The sequence below is a fragment of the Erythrolamprus reginae genome, chromosome Z (assembly GCF_031021105.1).
Source record: "Erythrolamprus reginae isolate rEryReg1 chromosome Z, rEryReg1.hap1, whole genome shotgun sequence".
Taxonomy (NCBI): Eukaryota; Metazoa; Chordata; class Lepidosauria; order Squamata; family Dipsadidae; genus Erythrolamprus; species Erythrolamprus reginae.
In genome coordinates this window covers 124738891-124765064 of record NC_091963.1, presented here as the reverse complement: position 1 = coordinate 124765064, position 26174 = coordinate 124738891, and the positions used below count along the sequence as shown (strand labels likewise).

At 41.6% G+C, this 26174-nt stretch overlaps 1 protein-coding gene across 1 annotated transcript in view; it reads right to left on the bottom strand.

The window, feature by feature from the left end:
• The window catches only part of LOC139175864 (erythroid membrane-associated protein-like), a 54948-nt gene that overhangs the window by 4257 nt on the left and 24517 nt on the right, over positions 1 to 26174 (bottom strand). Inside the window, exons 3-7 of the mRNA XM_070767210.1 lie at positions 25325 to 25351; positions 18046 to 18072; positions 17025 to 17051; positions 16206 to 16232; positions 10555 to 10575 (exon numbers count right to left, since the gene is read on the bottom strand). Of these exons, the coding sequence (XP_070623311.1) occupies positions 10555 to 10575; positions 16206 to 16232; positions 17025 to 17037 (61 nt within the window). The 5' untranslated portion in view covers positions 17038 to 17051; positions 18046 to 18072; positions 25325 to 25351. The remainder of the gene's footprint in view (positions 1 to 10554; positions 10576 to 16205; positions 16233 to 17024; positions 17052 to 18045; positions 18073 to 25324; positions 25352 to 26174) is intronic.

The window sequence follows — 26174 nt, the reverse complement described above, 5'->3', positions numbered from 1 at the left end:
TTCTGCCGTCAGACTTCTATGTTTCTATGTTTCTATAAAGTATAATGTCTGGCAGCAAGAAAACATGAATTTCAAGAAAATGATAAGCATCAGTTATTCCTGTGCTGGGTGGTTTCTGCTATAGCTGAAGATCATTATGATATTGTAGTGATTGGTACAAATTCCTTTCTCTTATTCTGTAGTTAAATAGAATATTGGGGGAAATGAAATGGTAATAGCAATAGCAATTAGACTTATTTACCGCTTCACAGTGCTTCACAGTCCTCTCTAATTGAATTACAGAGATAGCATATTGTCACAAAGAATCTACGTCCTCATCACACAACTGTCATCACACACATGTTTGTGTACTTGCATGAAGTGTCAAAACACAAATTTATAATGACTGACATCATTTTGGAGTCACGGCTGCAAGTGACTCTTTGAGACCTCTCTCTCAAATGCAAAGTTTATCTGAAAGACTGAAACAAAACTACTAATGATACTTTCATTAGTAATTCCTTACAGCATCTGAGTTTGGATGTAGGCTTTACATATTCTGTTGTACAAAATATTCTGTCTCTCTAACATCTTAAACTCCTTTTGAAGTACAAAAGGAAATTGTAATGGTCCAATGTTCTATTTTAAATTGAAGGGTTTGGGAATATTGAATATGATCCAGAGAGATAGGCTAAAATTGTACCATATCCTGGGACTGTACACAATTCTCAAAAAGTTTGGTACAGCATTGATTTCTGAGAAATATTGCTTAGCAAAAAATATGATATTTTAGTAAGGTGTAATTGTTTTCCAATAGAAATAAATAATTGACTTCCAGTAAGGAACTGGTGAACTAAAGAAGCCCTCTGGGCAACTCATCCACAACTTGCTTGTTTGCTTGCTTTTGGCTCTATTGATGGCTTTCAGTATTTTAAAGCTTTTTTTAAAAAATAAAAAAAATAATTTTTAAAAATAATCTGGGACCTGGATTTAGCCTATAAAAAGTAAATAGAGATTTGGATGTTTCATCTTTTTGGGTGGGACTAAACTTTACTTTGTTAAAGGGTTGAAATGTTATTTGATGTTAGGTTATTTTATTTTATTTATTTTAGTGAGGTAAGATGACATTTATAAAACTGGGTTTACTCCCATTAGAATCAGTGAAATATGTCCTTGAAGAAATAAATGAATTTGGAAAAGTAGCTGGTTTGAAAATAAATAAAATTAAAACTAAGATAATAACTAAAAATATGATTAATCAACAGAACCAAGAATTAGAGAGAAATTTGGGAATATAAGTAGTTAAAAAAACAAGTATTTGGGAATAAGTTATATCTGCAAGATGTGCAACATTAAAAAATGATAATTATGTGACATTAAGTAAACAAATAGCGAATGAATTGGAGAATTGGAATAAACTACCAATTTCATTATTAGGAAGAATCTCAGCTATTAAAATGTCCACACTCCTAAAAATACTCTACTTATTTCAAAGTATCCCAATTAAATTAGACAAAAAATACTTTCAGGATTTAAATAAGATGATAATGAAATTCTTTTGGGCAAAGAAAAAAGTGATAGTGAAATTAAAAGATCTGCAAGGCGAGGAGGATTTGGAGTACCAGATATAGAATTATATTACCAAGCAGCAGGATTGCAGTGGATTAGTGAATGGATCACATTAAAAATATTAGACTATTAACTTTAGAAGGACATTATGCATGTGTCACAGACAGCTATAGACGCTTCTATGGGAGCTTCAATATGAACATCTGAAAAAAGTTGAAAACATCCCCCCAAACACCATAAATCTTCTTTAAAGATAAGCAGAGCTGTATAGCAATTACAGAAGTTCAAAGAGAATCTAAGATTTACGGCTGCAAGGGAAGATGGACTTTCTTTCCTTATCATAAAGTGAGTACAATAAATCTTAACAAAGGGGAAAAAATGGCGGAAGGAGGAGATCCAAGCCTCAGGAAAGTTGAAGCAAAATTAGATAAATTGCTTCAAATAGTTGGATGCTTTGAAGAAAGATTTCAACGAGTGGAGGGGGTGCTGGCTCTCCTTTCCCAAGATACTAAAATAGTTTAAAAAGGAGCAAGAAGAGATGGCTGGAACAATTCGCAAATTAGAGCAACAAGTTAAAAGCCAAGTGGATGAATATAAGCAATATAATTATAGGCTTACCAATCTGGAGGATCATCAAAGGCGAAGAAATTTATGTCTGTGTGGTTTTAAACCAGATTTTCGTCCAGGCTCCTTCAGCACTTCTTGATTGGATGAAAGTGAACTTGCTTAAATTGTTTTTGATGACATAGAACGTGTTCATTGGGGCATTCTACATAGAAACCCGGGGAAGCAAAGAGACATTGTTATGGCCTTGGCCAGTGAGAAGAAGGCTGAAATGATTTACAAGTATTTGAAAAGTTGTGCTAGCCTTAATGAAGATGGAAATGAGATAAGAGTTCTCAGAGATCTCTCCTAGGAAACTTTGTAAGAGAGAGGTGCTTTATGCCCAATATCAAGCCGTTTATATCAAAGTGGAATAAAGTTTACCTGGGCTTTCCCTACTGTCATTTTTGGTGTTCCAGGAAAATAAGATCTTTAAGGCATGATCACTGGATGAGAGGAAGCTACCATTTAACCAACTGGGTATCGAATTCAGAGAAAGCGGAGCAGTTGAAGAGCCACAAGGAGCAGGAGGAGAAAGTGGAGCAGTTGAGAGCCATAAGGAGCAGAAGGAGGAGAAGATTATTTCAGCAGTCATGGTACTCCAGACGAGGAGGAAAGGCAAAGGGAGGGGCAGTTAAAGGAGCTGTTGGGTTAGATGGAGGCCATTAGAAGGGAGCAGAAGAGAAAACCAATAGCCCAGCACAAGAGGAAAGTGAAGAAGTGAAGAGTTGAAACTGACTCTGTCTCCTCTTTTATGAGGTGTTTCTGGAAATTATTGTCAATTTTTATTCTCTTTGAGGGAGAAATGGGAAAAAAGTAAAAGAAGGTATTATTCAAAGATTAAATATAGGAGGGTGGGAGGGTTCCCCCCCCAAAAAATATATATCAAAAAGTGGTTGCAAGGGGAGCTCAGTGACGTAGGGAGGTAATCAGCGGAGGTTCCTCATGATTGGACAAGGGAAATTTTTGTCATCCCCCTCTTTGGTGGGGGGAGCACAGGGGGAGGCACTTTTGGGGGGGTGAGGAAGGGGAAAATAAGTAAACCAAGAGCAAAACAAGAGGGAAAAAGGTTTCTTTTGTATATTACGAGTGAGTGTATTATAATGGCTTTAAATATGAATGGTTTGGGATCAGACTTGAAATGTTATAGGATATTGAGGATGGCTAAGCAAAATAAGGTGGATATTTTGACTTTGACAGAAACACATAAAAGATGGGGAGGAATGGATAAATTGGTTAATGATAGAAATTGTAAATGGATATATGAATCTCGAGTACCGCAAAATCGTAGAGGTACTGCGATTCTTATTCATCAGAGGGTTTTATTTGAAGAGGTTGGAGTTCAGAAAGATAGAGGAGGTCGGTGGCTGTTTGTTAAAGGGAAAATAAATTGAAATAAATTGACATTGGTGGCAATTTATGCCTCGAATGCGAAAACAAAACAATTTATTATAAACACAAAGAGGAAGTTGGATAACTTTATGGAGGGCACAACATTTTTGGCAGGAGATTTTAATATGCAATTAACAAATGGGGTTAGAAATAGCAGGACATTATATTTAAATAGACTTAATATGGTGGATCTCCATGCAGATATATCAAAGAGAAGTAAGATAGCATAGATTTAGTTGCATCGATTATATATTAATGAATGGAGTGGGCAATATACAAGTTAAAAAAGTAGATATAAAAAGTATTTGGTTGTCAGATCATGCCCCACTATTGGCAGAATTGGAAATAGGTCAGGAATGTAATCAAAGAATTTGGAGATATAATGCAGTGGTAACTTCTAATGAACAAGATAAAGATAAACTGCAGACAGAGTTATGTGAATATTTTAGAATTAATGATGTAAGTGATATTCACCAATCAATTGTTTGGGATGCATGTAAGGCTTATATGAGGGGACAATGTATATGTATGAAAGCAGATATTAGAAAGAGGTGGGGTAGAGAAAGGGAGAGTAAGATAGGGGAAATAGATCTGATACAAGAGCATTTGAGATTAACTAAGAGTAGGGAATGGTATACCCTATTGAAATTGAAAAGGAAACAACTGTATGATGTATTATACAGTGTATAAGTGTATGTTGAGATGCAATGGAATAAAATGGGAATAGCAATGCGACAAAAAATGTTGAGTTGGGGGACAAAACCAATGCAACAAATGGCAAGATATTTGAAGAAGAGGAAAGAAAAATCATGTATATTAGCACTGAGAGACCCTAGTGGAGAGGTTAGATATGGTAAAGAGCAGCTAGAGAAGATAATGAGAAAATATTATGAGGATTTGTATAAAGAGCAGCAGGTAAATATAGGAGTCCTTAATGTTGGGAAAATAGTAAGTGAAGAAGATAAACAAATATTGAATGCAGAAATTACACAATATGAAATTACTAGAGTAATTAAAGGGTTAAAACAAGCCAAAGCACTGGGCCTGGATGGGTTCATAGGAGAATTTTATAAAACCTATATGAATTAATTGTTGTCGCATATGGGGAAATTGTTTAATAATATATTGTTAACTCGTGATATCTTGCAGGCATGGAAATTTCAGAGATTGTTACCATTCCAAAGATTGACTGAGATTTAAGAGAACTAGGGTCCTACAGTCCTATTAATTTGGCAAATCAAGATCATAAAATATTTATGAAAATATTGGCAAATAGACTTGAAAATATCTTACCCAAAATAATTGAAGAGAGGGAGAGAGGGGCAGAGTCTGATGGCCATGGCAGCAGGAGCCTTTCCTCTTCCTTGGAATGGCTCCAAATCCCCATTGCCCGGGGGTTCTGGCCCATTGGGACCAGATCAGAACCTTCCTGAAGAGAAGATGACACATGAGACACTTCCAAGGGTCTGCTAGTGGCTGGCATGCCCCATTAGATGAACTGGCCTGGTCTCGCACCGGCTGTGGTGTGAAGCTGGCCAGGCAGCCATGCTTGAACTGACATAGCTGTAGAGACAATTCAATGCCAAGATGGATAGATGATTGGTGACATCTGGAATGAGCTGGAGGTGTTATTTTCTTAGAGAAAAAGGAGGGATTAAAGCTGTGCTGGTGAGTTGAGGCTGCTGAAAGGATTTTGGGGGTTTTTTCTGCATGATTTTATTCCAATGGAGCTAAAACAGCCCAAAATGGAGGCAGGAAGCAGCTGTTCTTGCAATGAGGCAAAGGGCGAGGACTTTTGAAAGTAGCAATTGTCCAGGACTTGATTTTCAAGATTCTTAAAATCATTTTTTATTTTTTTTTGAATGGGGACCCTTTAAATTTTCACTGTGGAGGTTATTCTGTCCCCCCCCCATTGAAAACTCAGAAGACTGCAGAAGATACTAGTACTCCAAAGAAGAGGAAAGGACTGAATTTTACCCTTTGAAACCAAAAATTTAAAAAGAATTTACTGTGGAACTAAATGAATTGGAATTATTAATGATTTAATGATTTAATTATAATTTAATTCTATTGGAGTTATTTACCGAAAACAAAATTAGAGATTAAAAAAAGGTAAAATGGAATGATGGAATAAGAAGGGGAAATTGAAATGGCTAAGAATGGTTATGAATAAGAAAATTGAAAAAGGTCATGATTATGATTATTATGGATGAAAAATTCAAAAATGGTTGTGATTATAGTTATGATTCTACTTTTGATAGTTTCTATTGATTATTTGAACTATAATTTGATTATTTATTGATTATTTGAATTATAAATTCATCATGTGATTTGCAGTGATAAATAATAGGAGGAAAGGGGGAAAGGATTATTAAAGGAGGATTAATATGGGATAATAATTAATATTGATTATGTTGGGTATGATAGTAAAAATGGATGGAGTAGGTAAAAGCTGAATTTCGTAGATTATGGAAGATTATTTACACTGAGTTTGATAGTGGAAAGTACATTGAATAGGGAAAATATATAGATTAGGGAAATATATAGATTAGGGAAGATTTTTGCACTGCAATTGGCAGTGAAAGCAATTAGAATAGGGAAGATTATTGCATTGCTATAACAGTGACACATAGAATAGGGAAAATAATTACAGTGGGCTTGGCAGTGGAACCTATAGCTTAGGGAAGATCATTACACTAAGAACGACAGTGGAAGATATATAGATTATGATTTATTAAAGCAGAAATGATATATTGGTATAATGAAAGAAACAAAAGGAATGAAATGAATGGGAAATACATTTAAAAAATTTTTAAAACACAACTTTCCACAGTTAACTTTATAATATAAATTATGTAAAGAATTAAATATGGTGGACAAATTTTGCGCAACTATAAAAGAGATTTATAATGGGAATGAAGCATATGTAAGAGTGAATGGACAAAGAACAAACAGAATTAAAATTCAAAACGGTACCAAGCAGGGATGCCCTTTATCTCCAATGTTATTTGTAATAGCAATAGAGATATTAGCTAATAAGATAAGACAAGATAAGACTTGGGTAGGATAATAAATAGGGGATTTAGAAATGAAATTAAACCTATTTGCAGATGATGCAATTATACTGACCCAGACCCCGATGGAGATGATTAAAGGTGTAAGAAATATTTTGCAAGAGTTTAAACAGGAATCAGGATTGGTCAATAGGGAAAAATCAGAGATTATGTGTATAAATACATATAATACATATACAGTAGGGTGGAAATCCATACAAGCTTTTCTTAAGCTTCCAACACTGCCCCTTGTCATGCTTGACACCAGGCAGAATTATCATAAAAATTTTATGCTGCAATGGCGTGTGCAGATATGCCGTTTCCACATCAACGTGGTACACACAATATTTGTGCTTCACAGCCCACACTAATGCTGTCCTCAGAGTTGCCGCTCTCAAACTTGGAGCAAATACTTCATCATAGTCACCCTCCATCCAGGAAAAACCCTACTAAAAAAGCACTACTAATCTAGTCTTATACTTCAGAGCACCACTGGACTCAGTCTTAACTTTATAGACCCAACGAGATCCCACCATATGCTCTCAAGGAGGTAACTGTACTTCTTCATAAACATCCAACTCCTTCATGGCAGCTAACTCTTTTCTCATAGCATCATGCCAATGCCTCTTCTCTTTATCTGGAAACATTTTAAGTTCTCCATAATGTGATGGTTCCACACCTGCACAAGCTACTAAAGCCTTGTACCTATCCGGCTCATTCCTAATGCTAGAACCTCTTCTTGGAACAACAACATCGCTAGCACTTGGCACTGGCTCTTCCTTCACTTCATTCCTAACATCCACTACTGGAGCACTTTCACTTATACCAGGAGTTTCCTCAGCCAATAACTCCTCACTACCTGACCCATCAGACTCATCTCTAACTTTGCAGCTTTCCTCCTTCTCTACAAACAAAGGAGACTGAACAATAACTTCTTTACTTGTCCCCTCACAATGTACTACCCTATTCCATCCTGTATGTTCTAGGAACTTGGCACTTGCACTGTGCCTGCAAACACCAGTATTCTTATCCCAGAACTTAAAAGATCTGTGGTTATTATGATAACCAACAAAATACAACAACTTTGCTCTATGTTGCCCTTTCCTTCTAACCTGAGATGGAATATGCACCCTTGCTGGTGCTCCAAATACATGAAGATCGCTCAAGTCAGGCTTCCTACCATACCACCTAATAAATGGTATTTCTCCAGTAGTTGAGTGAACTACATTGTTCAAGACCACATTTGCACATAGTAGTGCCTCAGACCACACCTGTCCTGACAAACCAGAATCCCTAATCATGGTTCTCATCATGGCCTGTAAGGTCTGGCCTCTCCTCTCAACAAATGCATTATGCTGTGGCCTATAAGGCGCTGACAGCCTGTGTTCTATTCCACAATCCTTCAACAAACCAACAAACCTCTTGCTCGTGAATTCTGTTCCATTATCAGAGACCACACTAATAACCTTCTTATTCATTTTTCTTTCCACAAATTTCAGCCAGTCACTAAACAACCGATAGGTATCTGCCTTTGTCTTCATTGCATACACAAAGCCAAACCTAGAATAATGATCCACAATGCTCAGAATAAACCGTGAACCATCATAGCTAGTTACTCTCATTGGACCTATTACATCAATAAACACTAGCTCCAAGATAGCTTTAGTTTCAAACCCTCCATAATGGTTTGCAGGGGTAACCTTGCTTTTCTCTTCAAGGCAAATATTACAATCTACATATCTAGAACATGGTTTAAGTTTGATACCATCAACAAGCCCAATCGTCCTTTTCACCAATTGAAAGTTCAAATGCCTCATTTTTCTATGCATAAGATGAATACAATTATCATGAGATTTTACATTGCTAAACATGGCATTTGATTTTGCTTGTTTCTCTACATTAATTACATATAAACCATCTTTAAATTCAGCAACAAATTTACACCCCTCTTTCTCAATAATGCAATGTTCATTTTTAAATAAAACAGTGTAACCCAATTTAGTTAGAATATTTACAAACAGCAGATTATACCTTGCTTGAGGAATATATAAATAGAATACTGTTCCTTTAAGAAATAAACAGTGTGCATTCCCTTCCCCAGAAGCATTAATTTTCCAGCCGTTAGCTAAAGAAATACTTTTCCTACTGGCATTTAGCTTCTCAAAACATTTCTTATCATTGACTAAACAATGCATCGACCCACTATCAACAACCCACAAACCACTTTTAATGTTCCTGGTTTGTTTTACATTTCTGGTAGTCATAAAGCTATCACCAGATTTCTTCTTCTGTTGACAAAACCTTGCGATATGACCTTTTTGTTTACATATGTAGCCTAACAGAAATGTTTTAGCCACAAAAGTCTTTTGCTGAGACTTTTCTTCTTTAAACTGCAAACGGTCTCTCCAAAGATTCTCTTCTTCCAATAAACACCCAGGAACCTCAGATGAACAATAAGTTCATCTCTGGACACTTTTATATGTGCTCCAACACTGTCCTGCACATATCTCTGTCACAAAATGTCCCAACACTTGGCAGCTGAGCTCTCACCACCTATGTGAGTTAATTGCTGGTCTGCAAGCGTAAGTCCAATCAAACTGCGAGCTTTCAAGTTGTCCCGGTTAAAGTCCTTTACCTTCTTGGCATCCTCCTCAACCTTAGGATCCAAGTCATCCAAATTGGGGGGTTCAGCAACAATATCCCACAGTCCCTCACATTGCAACAACATAGTGCATTTTTCAGCCCATGTGCTGTAGTTGCTTCCATCCATATGAGCAATGGAGAAATTTTTAGAGGACTGGAACGTTGCTATTTTTCTCTTCTTGTTTCTTCTTCAATAATACTTACAGCAAAAATACTAACTGTGATACAATGCTGGCTAAAATAAACCACACATTAACAAACCACAATTACTCTGCCACTGGGCCCATAACCAATGTTGGTATGTCTCGGTATAGCTAGGCTATGAGACCTTTGACATACACTGAGCAGAGAATCTTAACAGAGTGTGGTAAAGCCAAAGAAAAAAAGACACAGACTTAATTATGCTTAATAAGTACTATTTACATATACACAAAATAGAAACAATCCATAACAAGCACTAAGCCATCCAATATAATAAGCACTAAGCAAATACACTCCTCCCCTCAAGGCAAAGCAAAAGTGAATGAGCGTTAAAGCATCATTGAGGGAAGGAGTACTGGTGCCCTCTTATGGCGAACCAGCCAAAATATTTTAAGTGATAGTACAAAAGACTACAATAGGTAGTTTACAATGGCAAACCCAAACAACCATGTACCTTGTACTAACAGCATAGGAAGCTTTTGGAGATGTGATTTTGGGAGCAATTTGGTGCATAGGAAGCCTTTGGAGAGGTGATTTTAGGAGTGATTTGGGGTGGTTTAGGAAGCTTTTGGAGAGGTGATTTTGGGAGCAATTTGGGGCAGTATTCACTTTGTTCGCCCGTCACTTTTTTTTAAGCCTTAAAGTTTGGATTTTCCTAAAGGGTTTGCACGCATTATTTGCTTTTATATTGATTCCTATGGGAAAGATTGTTTCATCTTATGAACATTTCTACTTATGAACCTCGTCATGGAATGAATTAAGTTCATAAGATTACGTATCACCCCGAGTCTTCGGAGAGGGGCGGCATACAAATCCAAATAATAAAATAATAAATATGTTGTTAAATTTGGAGTTAGATATTGGTTGTGCTATATTTAATTTAAATTAAGAGGTTACTTGATTATATTGTATATTGTATGTGCAAAAAAGTTGAAAGCCTTTTTCCACGCTCCTTTTTTTACATATCCTTTTATTTTTTAACCTTTTCACTTTTTAATTCACCTTTCCTCCTTTTCTAAGGATTACTATTTTAATTTTTTTATTTAATAAAGCTGTATTTAATTATGTAGAAATCAATAATTATAAATGTTTTATCAAAGGTACTCCAACTTACCTAATGATGTGGTGAATCGTTCTGGAATAGAAAGGTATCAACAGTGATTATATTTTTGAAAGAAGTGCAGCATAAAGTCTATCTATCTATCTATCTATCTATCTATCTATCTATCTATCTATCTATCATCTATCTATCTATCTATCTATCTATCTATCTATCTATCTATCTATCAGATTTGTAGGCTGCCCTTCTCCTTGCAGACTCGGGGTGGCTTACAAGGATAAAAATATAAACGGATAAAAAACAGTGCAAAACAGTTTAAAAAGTTAATAAAAATAAAAACCCAGTTTAAACACAATCATCATTCATACTACTGGCTGGAGCGAAAACTATTGCTCATAGACCCAGGCTATAGATGTGTTTTTAACTACTTTTGAAAGTTGAGGAGAGTAGGGATGGAGTTGGGAGGAGTTGGTTCCAGAGGACTGGGGCTGCAAAAGAGAAGGCTCTTCCTCATGGACCCACCAGTCGGCATTGTTTGGCTGATGTACCTGGAGAAGGCTTACTCTGTGCAACTTAAACAGTCACTGGGACGTGTGAGGCAGATGACAGTCCCATAGATAATTTGGTCTATTGCCATGTAGGGTTTTATAGATGATAACCAACAGCTTGAATTGCATTCAGAGACCAATTGGCAACCAGTGTAGTTCATGGAGTGCTGGACTGATATGGGTGTACCTAGGTATTTATTTATTTATTTATTTATTTATTTATTTATTTATTTATTTATTTATTTATTTATATGCCACCCCTCTCTGTAGACTCAGAGCAGCTAACAACAATAATAAAACAGCATATGACAAATCTAACATTTAAAATAACTAAAAACCCTTATTTAAAAAACCAAACATACACACAAACATACCATGCATAAATTGTATAGGCCTGGAGGGAAAGGAATATCTCAATTCCCCCATGCCTGACGACAGAGGTGGGTTTTAAGGAGCTTACGAAAGGCGAGGAGGGTGGGGGAGATACTGATTTCTGAGGGGAGCTGGTTCCAGAGGGTCCCACCAAAGAGAAGGCTCTTCCCCTGGGTCCCGCCAAATGACATTGTTTAGTCGATGGGACCCAGAGAAGGCCAACTCTGCGGGACCTAACTGGTCGCTGGGATTCGTGCGGCACAAGGCAGTCCTGGAGATATTCTGGTCCAATGCCATGAAGGGCTTTATAGGTCATAACCAACCCTGATCAGCAACCAATGCAGACTGCGGAGTGTTGATGTATCATGGGCATATTTAGGGAAGCCCATGATTGCTCTCGCTGCTACATTCTGCACGATCTGAAGTTTCCGAACACTTTTCAAAGGTAGCCCCATGTAGAGAGCATTACAGTAGTCGAGTCTCAAGGTGATGAGGGCATGAGTGACTGTGAGCATTGACTCCTAGTCCAAATAAGGCCGCAACTGATGCACCAGGTGAACCTGGGCAAACGCCCCCCTCGCCACAGCCGAAATATGTTTCTCTAATGTGAGCTGTGGATCGAGGTGGATGCCCAAGTTGCGGATCCTCTCTGAGGGAGTCAATGATTCCTCCCCAGGGTGATGGATGGACAGATGGAATTGTCCCTGGGAGGCAAAACCCACAGCCACTCCATCTTATCAGGGTTGAATTTGAGTCTGTGACACCCATCCAGACCCTAACAGCTTCCAGGCACTGGCACATCACATCCACTGCTTCATTTACTGGACATGGGCTGGAGATGTACAACTGGGTATCATCCGCATACTGATGATACCTCACCCCATGCCCTTGATTGATCTAGCCCAGTGGTTTCATGTAGATGTTAAATAGCAGGGGGGAGAGGACAAACCCCTGAGGCACCCCACAAGGGAGAAGGCTAGAGATCGACCTCTGACCCCTCACTAACACTGACTGTGACTGACCGGAGAGGTAGGAGAAGAACCACTGGAGTACAGTGCCTCCCACTCCCAACCCCTCCAGCCGGCGCAGAAGGATACCATGGTCGATGGTATCAAAAGCCACTGAGAGGTCAAGAAGCACCAGAACAGAGGATAAACCCCTGTCCTGGACCCGCCAGAGATCATCGAACAATGCAACCAAAGCAGTTTCTGTGCTGTAGCCAGGCCTGAATCCTGACTGCTGAGGGCCTAGATAAATTATCTATGGGACTGTCGTCTGCCTCACATGTCTCAGTGACTGTATACCCAACATGGTTCACGTGGCTGCATGCTGGATTAATTGAAGTCTCTAAACATTCTTCAAGTGTAGCCCCAAGTAGACCGCATTTCAGGAATGATGAGGGCATGAGTGACTGACTGTGAGAAGTGACTCCCTGTCCAAACAGGCCCGCAACCCATGCACCAGGCAAACCTGTGCAAAAGTCCCCCTAGTCATAGCCAAGAGATGTTGCTTTAACCTCAGCTGTGAATCTAGGAGTACTTCCAAGTTGTGGACCCAAAATTTAGAGGGGTCTAAATTTCCCTCCCCCCAGAGTGATGGATGAACAGATGGGATTGTGTTTGGGAGACAAAACCCACAACCACTCAGTCTTGTCAGGGTTGAGCTTGAGCCTGTTGATATCCATCCAGACCCTCACAGCCTCCAGGCACCAGCACATCACTTTGACTGCTTCACTGAATTGGCACAGAGTGGAAAGGTACAGGTGAGTATCATCAGTGAACTGATGGAAACTCACCCCATGCCAATGGGTGATATCACCCAGGGATTTCATGTAGATATTTCATGTAGATAGGTATGGATGTCCAAGTGCCACCTCTATGTTGGTTGAGGCAGGCAGGATTCCCTTGGGTTCTGTTCTGCTCTCAGGCCTCTGATAAATTCCAATTCCCAGAAAATCACTTCTTGGTAATAAAATTAACTCTTTATTTTCAATCAAGCAAAGTATATAATTGCAGTGCAGAGTTTAAGTAGAATGAACCAAACATTCTATCTCATTAAGAAACCAGCCTTGACTCTGGATCTAGGAAGCGCGCCAAAACTAAATCCTTGTCACATTCCAAGATAACTCTCTTCTTATAAATTGAAACATAGAAGCTCACCGCAAACTTTTTCTAACACAGAAAACAGAATAGAATGGCCTCTTGGGAGACAGAGACCATGATTTTTAGCATTTCTTTTCAGGCTTGCTACAGTTTCTCGGCTTTTCTATGTAACAAGCATTGAAAGTCCATGCCCCCATTACCCATACACCTTCCTTTATATAGCCTGGAAGTGACATCACACTCAAAGAGTTAAGGCTGTGGATTAATACCTTTTACTCTGGATCTCCTCTCGCCTTCTAGCCATTCTTCAAAAGCGTGGGTTAATCCATGTATCTTCCACTAATATGTCTTCCTCACTATCTGACAGAGACCAATCTCCCATTGTCACATCATCCCCCTCTGGCTCTCCCCAGTCACTGTCTGCCTCACTCTTAATCTCAGCTTCCTCTGGCAGCCCCCCTGGCCCAGGGTATCCTGAGGGGCCTGGTTCATCTTCTTCAGAATCAAGCATGACCTAAGTTTGGCCCGATTCAGCATGGGTCTTCTTATGTACTTATATTAAACAGTAGGGGAGAAGAACTGACCACTGAGGCAACCCGCAAAGAAGAGGCCTAGGAGATACCCTATGTCCCTCCACTCACACTGACTGCAACCAACCAGAGAGGTAGGAGGAGAACCTGCACAGAATGGTGTCCTCCACTCCCAGCCCTTCCAGTTGGCGAAGAAGGATAACATGGTCTATTGGTAGCAAAAGCCCACCTGAGATCATCCATCAGAGTAACCAAAGCAGTTTCAGTGTTGTAACTGGGGCTGAAACCATACTGATAAGAATTTAGATAATCACTTCATCCAAGGACTGCAGGAGCTGGAGCGCCACTACCTTCTCAACAACCTTCCCTAAAAATGTAAGGTTCGGGACAGAATGGTAGTTGTTTAAAATAACTGGATCCAGAGAAGGCTTCTTGAGAAGAGGTCATAAAACCACCTCCTTTAATGGAGGTGGAAAGTGTCCCTCTCTTAAAGAAGCATTGAGAACCACCTGGATCCAGCCTCGTGCCACTTCCTTACTGGCTGAAACCAGCCAAAAGGGACACAGGTTCATTAAACAGGTTTTCCACTTCATCAGACATTGCAAGTTCAAATTTGCCCCATACAACTGGACTAAGACTTGTCATAGTCACCTCAGTCCATCCTGCAAGTTATATATAGCAATAATATTTAGGCTTACCGTATTTTTCGCTCCATAAGACACAGTTTTTTTCCTCCCAAAGTAGGATGAAAAATCAGCCCCGTCTTATGGAGCGAAGATGCAGGCAGGGAGGGGGGGGAGGCGCTGGAGCAGAGGGTAGTTTCTTCCTCCCCCCCAATAAAAATAGCCTCCCTCCCCCCCAATAAAAATAGCCAATCACCGACCATTTCGGGTTCACATCTTTAAAAAAATAATGGTCTGGAATTGCTTTGGCTGACCGGGTTTTTTATTTGTAATATTTAAAAAGGCAAGTACATGAGGTGTGTTCGCAGGTACAGCTGAAAAGACCGGCAGGCGGTCCCTTGCTCATAACTTTTAACTCTTTTCGTGTCACGCATCCACAAATGCGAATCACTTGCTGAACTTTTTAAGCCGTTTTTTTCCTCTTTTCCGCCCCCGGACCGTCCGCGTCTATCTGGCAAACGCAGCGCCTCCATTTCGCAGCCGCTGGGAAGGTGAAGAGGAGGACCGGGTGGGTGGGGTTCAAAGCGGAGGGCGGCAATCGCCACGGTTCAGGGCTGGGGAAGAGGTCGCTTAGCGGAGGCGGAGGCATGGCTGAGGTCTGCGCAACTCCCGGGGAGCTCAGCCTCATGGATAAAGGCATCAAGAGGTGAGAGGCTGCAAGGGAGCGGAAGCCTTTGAGTCTTTGAGTTCTTTTTTCCAAATCCCGACTGCTGCTGCTGCTGCGAGGTTGGATCAATTTTTGCACACTTAGCCCCTTGTCCTTTGGGTGTCATGTAGAAGTGCTGGGGTACATTTGGGGCACAGCTTCACCATTGAGGTTTTTCCCCCCTCGACCCTCTGCCTATTTTAAAATAAATCTGAGAGACTATAAGCCTGAATTGTTGAGCCAATTGTTATTTTGTCTTAAATATTATTTAAAATATTTAAATTTTTTATAGTCCTTCTTACTAGTATCCTGTATATAAATATCGTTATATCTTTTTTGGCTCAAAATATTTTTTTTCTATTTTCCTCCTCTAAAATCTAGGTGCGTCTTATCAGCAGGTGCGTCTTATCAGCAGGTGCGTCTTATAGAGCGAAAAATATGGTATATACTGCTTTGCAGTGCTTTACAGTCCTCTCTAAGTGGTTTGCAGAGTCAGCATATTGCTTGCAGCAATCTGGGTCCATATTTTACCCACCTTGGAAGGATGGAAGACTGAATCAAACTTGAGCCTGGTGTGACTTGAACTGCCAAATTGCAGGCAGTCAGCAGTTAGCAGAAATAGCTTGCAGTACTACATTCTCACCACAGCGCCACCATGGCTAATTCATGCAGTAATTGTACAGTAAAGTTATTTGAACTAAACTTGAAATAAATTAAGAAAATGAATTATTCAATATGTATAAAATGCCATGATATTATCTCTATTGCTTCTTATCCCTCAAGTTAGCATTTAGTCCATATGTATATATTGTATCTCCTCCTACCTTGAAGCTCCTGAATCTCATTAACATCTATAAAACAATAGTTTGAATTACTATAATAAATCATTGATATAAATTAATAAAATAATTTAATGTCTCAAATAAGACTATCCCATTTATAAAACAAATAAGCAATCCTGACCATATAGCATTTTTAACAAGGATTGAAAGGAATATTTTTATATAAAAAAAGGAATATTATTTAATACCCTCCAGATTGGAAATGTGTAGTACTTATCCACCCATTGCCCTGCTTGCAAACTGCCTGGGATTTGTTGTGCCTGGGATTTGCAACTTCCTCACAGATCTCCCATTGACTTTGTAAGAAGTCACAAGTCCTGTTCACATGAGGTCCATTGCCTAGTGACCCACAATCTTCATTTAATTAATGACAATGAGGACTGCTGTAGTTACCATTGCTAAATGATATAGTCACATGATATTGAACTTTATAAACTCAATTGCCATCTTAACCCAGGGGCTCTCTTTATGGTCTCCAGTACCAGATGTCTATCAAATTAATAGAAATTATGTTACTCTTAATTGGAATTGATGCTATTTGCAGAACATCTTTGGTATTATGAATGTAGGAGATAAAATTAAAGAAACCCATCTATGGTTTTAAGCTATCTTCGTATAATATTTTACTGTTATGTTTTGATTGTACCCTTTATTTTTCTTCACAATATGATTACTTTTTCTCACTTTCCAAGAGTATTAGTAATGCTAGAACTCATAACTTGCACATGTATGGACCCATGTTCATATTTGGTGAATTCACCAAGCATACTATGATTATTCATCATTTAAAAGGACACTTACTTGCTTCAGACATTTTTTTCTCTGTTTCTATAATAAATATTATGTTTATTAGAGCTGGTACTTTTATACAAATGAATACAATTTTAAGAATGCATTGTGTGCTTTTAATAATTTTATTAAACTTATTAAATTATAATATACAAATAAAAATAGTGTGAAAATGGGGAAGGGAAGTAAGTAAGAGAAGTGTAGGTAAAAAAGAAAAAGGAAATTTTAGCATTGTAAAATAAGACATAAACTTCAAGTTTTTACTTTTACATACTTTATATGTACCATCCATTTCTGTAACATACTGTATTTATCTAACCATCAAAACCCAAAGTCAAAGTTTCTTTCTTTCTTTTTTGCCATCTCAAGCACAAAATCCAGAAAAGCTTTCCAACTAGAAATGAATTTGGATGTCTTATTTTCTCTTACGGTACTTTAATTTAGTCATTTCTGCTTTTGCTATCAGTATTTTTATCCATTCATCCATTGAGGAACTTTTTGGAATGCATTGGTTTAATTCTGGTAATCCTCAATAAATGCCTAATTTTTCAAGATGGTGAAATTTGAAAGAAAAAATGTTTGAAAGTGCACATAAAAAACATACAATTTATGTTTGTTTGGATTGAATGGAAGTGGAAATATAATATTAACTTCAGTGAAATAAGCCATAACTTAGATCCGTTGGTTCCTGTGTCACAAAGTTAATAAACCTCAAGAAAAGTAGTAATTTAACACAATGTGTGTTTTTCTCTAATTTGCCCTCTCAATTTTTTCCAAAAGCCTAAATTAAATGATTACTTTTTTCTTGTTTTATTTATAATCAGTAACTTTGTTTTTATTGTGTTTTTCTCTACAAATTTCTTGTCTGTTCTAAGTTCTTAAAATGTCTGAGAGTGATACAAAATGTTTCTAAGGTTATGGTTTCTCAGCAATATGAATTATACCTTTATGTTTTAAAAACCTACATTATAGTTTTACAGCTACAAAACCCAATCCTATCCACATATATCGAAGGAAAATATTCCTATCTTACCAATTGCATATTCTTCATGATTTCTTTCTGAAAAGAACAGAAATGTTATCAGACAAAAGTATAAGTTTATAAAACTTTCCTATACTGCAGTCTTAGATATACTATATTTAGAGTAGTATACATGTACAAATGGTGAATCAAAACCTTACTTTCCCCAACATAAGAAAAGGATCCATTCTGCTACTTTGCCTCTTGGATAGCCTCATTTTATACTTAAAGACAAAAATAAATATGCTAGTACCAGCACAGATGGCTTCCTGATGTGCTAAAACATCTTATGTTATCAGAAAGAATAATGTTATTCTTTATCCTATATGGGTTTAGGAGATTTAGCCTCTGCCAGTTGGATGAAGGTCTTTCCTCCGCAGCAGCTGATCGGCCGCTGCCTTCTCTCCCTCACCCAAAGGGCCCTAGCTCTTAGCCCCAGCCCTTTGGTCACACAAATCCAAATTCAGCCACAGCCTTTTGGCCACATGGGACACATCGCCACCATCCAATCAGAACAGTTGTTATAAAATGCTACTTTTGGAAGGAAAGAATGGGACAGTTTGCTCTTTCATACACAAACATACACATTGAATGATAGAGACGGAAGGGACCTTGATGGCCATCTAGTCTGACCCCCTTCTCATTCAGGAGACTTACAGAATGATACAGAGGGAAGGGACCGCAGTGGCCATCTAATCTGACCCCCCCTTCTCATTCAGGAGACTTACAGAACGATAAAGAGGGAAGGGACCGCAGTGACCATCTAGTCTGACCCCCCTTCTCATTCAGGAGACTTACAGAATGATAGAGAGGGAAGGGGCCTCGGTGGCCATCTAGTCTGACCTGACCCATCTTCTCATTCAGGAGACTTACAGAATAATAGAGAGGGAAGGGGCCATCTAGTCTGACCCCCCTTCTCATTCAGGAGACTTACAGAATGATAGAGAGGGAAGGGACATCGGTGGCCATCTAGTCTGACCCCCTTCTCATTCAGGAGACTTACAGAATAATAGAGAGGGAAGGGACCTTGGTGGCCATCTAGTCTGACCCACCTTCTCATTCAGGAGACTTACAGAATGATAGAGAGGGAAGGGACCTTGGTGGCCATCTAGTCTGACCCACCTTCTCATTCAGGAGACTTACAGAATGATAGAGAGGGAAGGGACCTCGGTGGGCATCTAGTCTGACCCCACCTTCTCATTCAAGGGACTTACAGAATGATAGAGATGGAAGGGACCTCAGTGGCCATCTAGTCTGACCCCCAGCTCAAGCAGGAGAATGGAGGGGACCGCAGAGGCCATCTAGTCTGACCCCCAGCTCAAGCAGGAGAATGAAATAGAATGACAGAGATGGAGGGGACCTCAGAGGCCATCTAGTCTGACCCCCAGCTCAAGCAGTGGAATGAAACAGAATGATAGAGAGAGAGAAGACCTCAGAGACCATCTAGTCCAACCCTCTTCGCAAGCAGGAGAATTGGTCTTCCGGTCAAATTCTTGGGCTGCTAAATGACCACCAAGGTCCCTTCCAACTCCTGTTAAATGTGTATGGGTGGAGGGCAGGGGTGGCCCCATACCCCAACGTCTGGGTCCTCCAAATTTTTGCCTGTCTTGACACTTTCTTTTGTCATAAATGCTCCATGCATCGTAAACATTCCAAAGATTACCAGGAGGAGCAGGTCATAAAGAGGCCCCAGACAGCAACCAGCCTTCACTTCTGTCCTTTGCTACCTAGCAGTCTCTCCCAACCTTCTTTTGAGAGGACTGCTCTGATTGGGTTCCCAAATTAGCTTTTAAAGGATTAGCTTATATGAGGCAAGAAGTTCCACCAGCAAATTTGGCAGCCTAAGAATTTGACCGGAAGACCAATTCTCCTGCTTGCGAAGAGGGTTGGACTAGATGGTCCCTGAGGTCTCCTCTCTCTCTATCATTCTGTTTCATTCTCCTCCTTGAGCTGGGGTTCAGGCTAGATGGCCTCTAAGGTCCCCTCCATCTCTGTCATTCTATTTCATTATCTTGGTTGAGCTGGGGGTCAGACTAGATGGCCTGTGCGGTCCCCTCCATTCTCCTGCTTGAGCTGGGGGTCAGACTAGATGGCGACTGAGGTCCCTTCCCTCTCTATCATTCTGTAAGTCTCCTTAATGAGAAGGGAGGTCAGACTAGATGGCCACTGAGGTCCCTTCCCTCTCTATCATTCTGTAAGTCTCCTGAATGAGAAGGTGGGTCAGACTAGAAGGCCATTGTGGCCCCTTGTCTCTCTATCTTTCTGTAAGTCTCCTGAATGAGAAGGGGGTCAGACTAGATGGGAACCGAGGTCCCTTCCCTCTCTATTATTCTGTAAGTCTCCTGAATGAGAAGGGGAGGTCAGACTAGATGGCCACTGAGGTCCCTTCCCTCTCTATCATTCTGTAAGTCTCCTAAATGAGAAGGGGGGTCAGACTCGATGGCCACCAAGGTCCCTTCCCTCTCTATCATTCTGTAAGTCTCCTGAATGAGAAGGGGGGGGTCAAACTAGATGGCCACTGAGGTCCCTTCCCTCTCTATCATTCTGTAAGTCTTCTGAATGAGAAGGGGGATCAGACTAGATGGCCATTGTGGCCCCTTCCCTCTCTATCCTTCTGTAAGTCTCCTGAACAAGAAGGGGGGTCAGACTAGATGGCCACCTTCCCTCTCTATCCCTTCCCTCTCTATCATTCTGTAAGTCTCCTGAATGAGAAGGGGGTCAGACTAGAAGGCCACTGCGGTCCCTTCCCTCTCTATCATTCTGTAAGTCTCCTGAATGAGAAGGGGGGTCAGACTAGATGGCCACAAAGGTCCCTTCCCTCTGTATCATTCTGTAAGTCTCCTAAATGAGAAGGGGAGTCAGGCTAGATGGCCACTGAGATCCCTTCCCTCTCTATCATTCTGTAAGTCTCCTGAATGAGAAGAGGGGGTCAGACTAGATGGCCACTGCAGTCCCTTCCCTCTCTATCATTCTGTAAGTCTCCTGAATTAGAAGGGTTTCAGACTAGATGGCCACCAAGGTCCCTTCCCTCTCTATCATTCTGTAAGTGTCCTGAATGAGAAGGGAGTCAGACTAGATGGCCACCGAGGTCCCTTCCATCTCTATTATTCAATATGTGTGTTTGTGTATGAAAGAGCAAACTGTCCCATTCTTTCCTTCCAAAAGTAGCATTTTGTAACAACTGTTCTGATTGGATGGTGGCGATGTGTCCCATGCGGCCAAATGGCTGTGGCTGAATTTGGATTTTTGTGACCAAAGGGCTGGGGCTAAGAGCTAGGGCCCTTTGGGCAAGGGAGAAAAGGCAGCGGACGATCAGCTGTTGCCGAGGAAAGAGTTTCATCCTTCCAAATATAATTTAGGATTACCGAGTTAGAATAACCAATAACTATTTCTGGACCCCAAAATTATTTTTCTTCCTGAGCTTTGTTTGAATATCTGAACTCAGGGCCGCCGATAGACCAGTACTACTGGGAGTGGTGTCACGGGCCCGGCGAAATTGAACAATTAGGGGGGGCCGCAGTTGCATGACCCCCCTCGTCTCAGTGGGAAGGGGCTGGCTGGGTGGAAAAGCAGTGAGCCATTCCCTCCCGACATTCCCTTCCCTCCCTCACTCGCCTTTATTTTGCCGACTTGGCTGCCTTTTCATTCTACTATTCCCACGACCAACTCAGCGGGCGCCCACCCCCTTCGCCCACACTTCCCTCCCGGTGTCTCTTGGGAGTTGTAGTCTTTTCGAGGAGGCGGGCTCAGCCGCTCTGCCTAGTAAAAATCACAATTTCTTTCGTTGCTTTTTCTTTCTTTCTCTATTTCTCTCTTGCTCTTTCATTCTTTTTTCTTTATCTTTCTTTCTTTCTCTTGCTTTCTCTCCTTCCTTCCCTCTTTCCATTTCTTTCATTCCCCCTCTCTTTTTATTTCTCTTTCATTCTCTTTCTTTCCTCTTTTTTTCTTTCATTTCTTTTTCTTTCTTTCTCTCTTTCTCTCTTGCTCTTTCATTCTTTTTTCTTTCTCTTGCTTTCTTTCTTCCTCTTTCTTTCTCTCCTTCCTTCCCTCCTTCCATTTCTTTCATTCCCCCTCTCTCTTTTTGTATCTCTTTCATTCTCTTTCTTTCTTTCTTTCTCTTTCTTGCTCTTTTTCTTTCTCTCTTTTACCTACCCTTCCTCTATTTCTTCTTTTCTTTCTCCTTCCTACCTTCTTCCCTCCCTCCCTCCCTTCAGTCCTTCCTCTCTTACTCTCCCCTTTCATAAGTTTCCTTCCTTCCTTCCTCTGTTCCTGTCCCTTCCCCCTTTCTTTCTTTCTTTCTTTCTTTCTTTCTTTCTTTCCTTCCCTCCCTCCATTTCTTGCTTTCCTTCTCCTTCCTCCCTTCTTTCCTCCCTCCCTCCCTTCTTTCACTCCTTCCTCTCTTACTCTCCCCTTTCACACCTTTCCTTGCTTTCTTTGCACCCTTCCTCTGTTCCTGTCCCTTCCCTCTTTCCTTCCTTCCTCCCCACCCTCCGTCCATTCATTCACCCATTCCTCTCTTGATCGCCCCTTTTACCATTCTTTCCTTCCTTCCTTCCTTCCACCCTCCCTCCTTCCTTCATAGCTCGCCCTCACCTTTCTTCCCTTCCTTCCAGATGGGAGTGCCCCCTCAAGACACCCGCCCGACTGCTGGTACCCTGCTTTTTCTCTCCCCTCGTCCTTTCCAGCTCCTCACCGGTGGCTGCCGGGTGTGGGATCCCCCTCCCCCTCCCCTCGCTAGAAAGCACATGGTTTTGTCAACAATAAGGGAGAAGTGCCAAGAAGCCGTAAATAAGCCTCGCTCTGCCTGACCGATGCCAGGAGGATCTTTCTTTCCCTTGTCACTCCCGCTTCTTTCTTTCTCCTGGATGAGTCCACACAATCGGCTTAACCCAGTTCCTGAAATAGCCTATGGCAGTGCTTCCCAACCTTGACAACTTGAAGATATCTGGACTTCAACTCCCAGAATTCCCCAGCCAGAATTTGCTGGCTGGGGAATTCTGGGAGTTAAAGTCCAGATATCTTCAAGTTGCCAAGGTTGGGAAACACTGGCCTGTGGGACCGCCTCGCTTGGCGTGAAGCGGGAAATGATCCCCGGGGGATGGAGTGGCTTGGCGACTTAAAATAGTTTTAAAATGGTGGGGGGGGGGGCAGACACTTAGGCTGTATGGGGCCCCAAAATTCCTGATGGTGGCCCTGTCTGAACTCATATAAGTTATAGTGATTATTCATTATTCTTGGGTCCTAAATCCCTCCTCTGTAAATTCAGGCCAGTCCTGAGATATGGAAGATATTCTTTTGCCTATCTGGCAGATTTCTCTCCAAGAATCTTCAACACATATACAACCTCCAGCAATCTTAGCTGCTACAGTTACCATAGCAGCATTATTTTTTTTCATAACATTAAATCATCTATTATTATCTATCTATCACCTTTCATCTCTCTCTCTAGCCATCCATATCTTCCAGAAAGAATAGCAATCTGGTTCAGAGAATGCCAATCAGATTGCTGAAATTAAAAAAATACAGTGATCCCCCGGTTATTGCGTCCCCGACCATTGCGAACAGGCTAAATTGCGATTTTTCAACCCGGAAGTCAAAACACCATCTGCGCATGCGTGCCCTTTTTTCTATGGGCACACATGCGTAGATGGCGCTGGGCAGATCAGCTGCTGGGCAGCTTCCCTGGGTCTTCCCCCTCTTGCTGGCGGGAGGGCGAAGCCCCCCCAGCACCCGCTCGCCCGCCGTTCGCCCGGCCACCCGCCATTCACCGCTTGCCCGCCCTTCGCCCGGCCACCCACCGTTCGCCCGCCCTTCGCCGCTCGCCCGCCCTTCGCCCTTCGCCCGGGAAGTTCGCCAGGAGTCAGCGGAGAACGGCGCGCCTGTTTTAAAACGATCGGAGCCGGCCTGGGGGGGCTTTCCAGCAACCCCCGAGCCCCCAACCCGGGCTCGGGGGTTGCTGAAAAGCCCCCCCCAGGCTGGCTCCGATCGTTTTAAAACAGGCGCGCCGTTCTCCGCTGACTCCTAAAGCGGGGAAGTTCGCCAGGAGTCAGCGGAGAACGGCGCGCCTGTTTTAAAACAATCGGAGCCGGCCTGTGGGGGCTTTCCAGCAACCCCCGAGCCCCCAACCCGGGCTCGGGGGTTGCTGAAAAGCCCCCCCAGGCCGGCTCCGATCGTTTTAAAACAGGCGCGCCGTTCTCCGCTGACTCCTAAAGCGGGGAAGTTCACCAGGAGTCAGCGGAGAACGGCGCGCCTGTTTTAAAACAATCGGAGCCGGCCTGTGGGGGCTTTCCAGCAACCCCCGAGCCCCCAACCCGGGCTCGGGGGTTGCTGAAAAGCCCCCCCAGGCCGGCTCCGATCGTTTTAAAACAGGCGCACCGTTCTCCGCTGACTCCTAAAGCGGGGAAGTTTGCCAGGAGTCAGCGGAGAACGGCGCGCCTGTTTTAAAATGATCGGAGCCGGCCTGGGGGGGCTTTCCAGCAACCCCCGAACCCCAACCTGGGCTCGGGGGTTGCTGGAAAGCACCCCCAGGCCGGCTCCGATCGTTTTAAAACAGGCGCGCCGCTTCTCCGCTGACTCCTAAAGCGGGGAAGTTCGCCAGGAGTCAGCGGAGAACGGCGTGCCTGTTTTAAAATGATCGGAGCCGGCCTGGGGGGGCTTTCCAGCACCCCCCGGACCCCCAACCCGGGTTTGGGGGGCTGCTAGGAAGCCCCCCATGCCGGTGGCGACGTTTTAAAACAGCCGCGCAGCTTCCCAATGAGTCCCGAAGACAAACGCGGAAGTTCGCCTTTGACGTTTGTCTTCGGGACTCAGTTGGGAAGCGGCGTGGCTGTTTTAAAACTTCGCCGCCGGCATGGGGGGTGCTGGCAAGCCCCCCATGCCGGCGGCGATGTTTTAAAACAGCCGCGCCGCCCCCAATCTTCGGCTCCTCGCTAGCGCTGCGGAAGTAAAGACACCATCTGCGCATGCGCAGATGGTGTTTTTACTTCCGCAGCGCTACTTCGCGAAAACCCGCTCGTTGCGGGGGGTCCTGGAATGGAACCGTCGCAATGATCGGGGGATCACTGTATAGAGGGTTTTTTTTCTACAAACCTTTAAAGTTACAAAATAATACATTTATTATTATTCCAGCAAACCAAATATTTGAAATTCTTGTTATAACATTTTTATGGGTCTGTTTGTTTATTTCTTCCTTAAACCTTTTAAATTAGAAAGTTGTTCTTATTAACATACTGAGAGGTATATTGCAGGACAATTTTATATTATAGAATATATATTTTAAAAACACACTTACCGGTTTCTTTTTCATTTATTTCTTGTTCTGAAGAAAGTAATACAATTATTATTCCTTAAAACTGTAATGATATATTGCATTCAGTATATTATTATCAGAAATAAAAAAAGAAATAGAGGGAAGTGCTGAGAAAAACTGGAAACACTTTCGGGACATTGTGCACTCTTCTGCACTAAAGGTTCTAGGATCTTCACACAGGAAACAGCAGGACTGGTTTGACGAAAATGATGACAGGATCAAGGGCCTACTTGCTGAATAGCACTGCTTTCATCATTCTTATCAAAATCACCTGTCATCAACAGCTAAGAAAAATGCCTTCAGCAGCACTCACAAGATTGTACAGAGCAAACTTTGCAAGATGCAAGACTCCTGGTTGATTACAAAAACAGATGAAATTCAGAAGTCTGCTGATAGAAACAATGTTAAATGATACTATGAAGCCCTCAGATCCATGTATGGACTTCAGCCCTCAGGGAGCTTCCCTCTACTGGATACAGATACAACACAAAAAGAGCCAGAACATAAGAAGATCCAGGCTGAATCTGGCCAAAGTCCATTGAGTCCAACATTCTGTGTCAGAGAGTGGCCCACCAATTGTACATGGGGATCTTGAGCAGAAAGAGAAGGCAAAATCCTCCCTTTCCCTTGATCCCCCAAAAATGGTACCTGAGGGAATCCTGCCTGTCTCAGCCAACATAGAGGCAGCACTTGGAGGCATTTCAATAACTACCGATATACTTGGTATCCATGAATCTGTCTAATCCTGCCTTGAAGCTATTCAGGTCGACAGCTGTCACAACCTCTTCTGGAGATGAATTCCATAAACCAATGACCCTTGGGATGGAGAAAT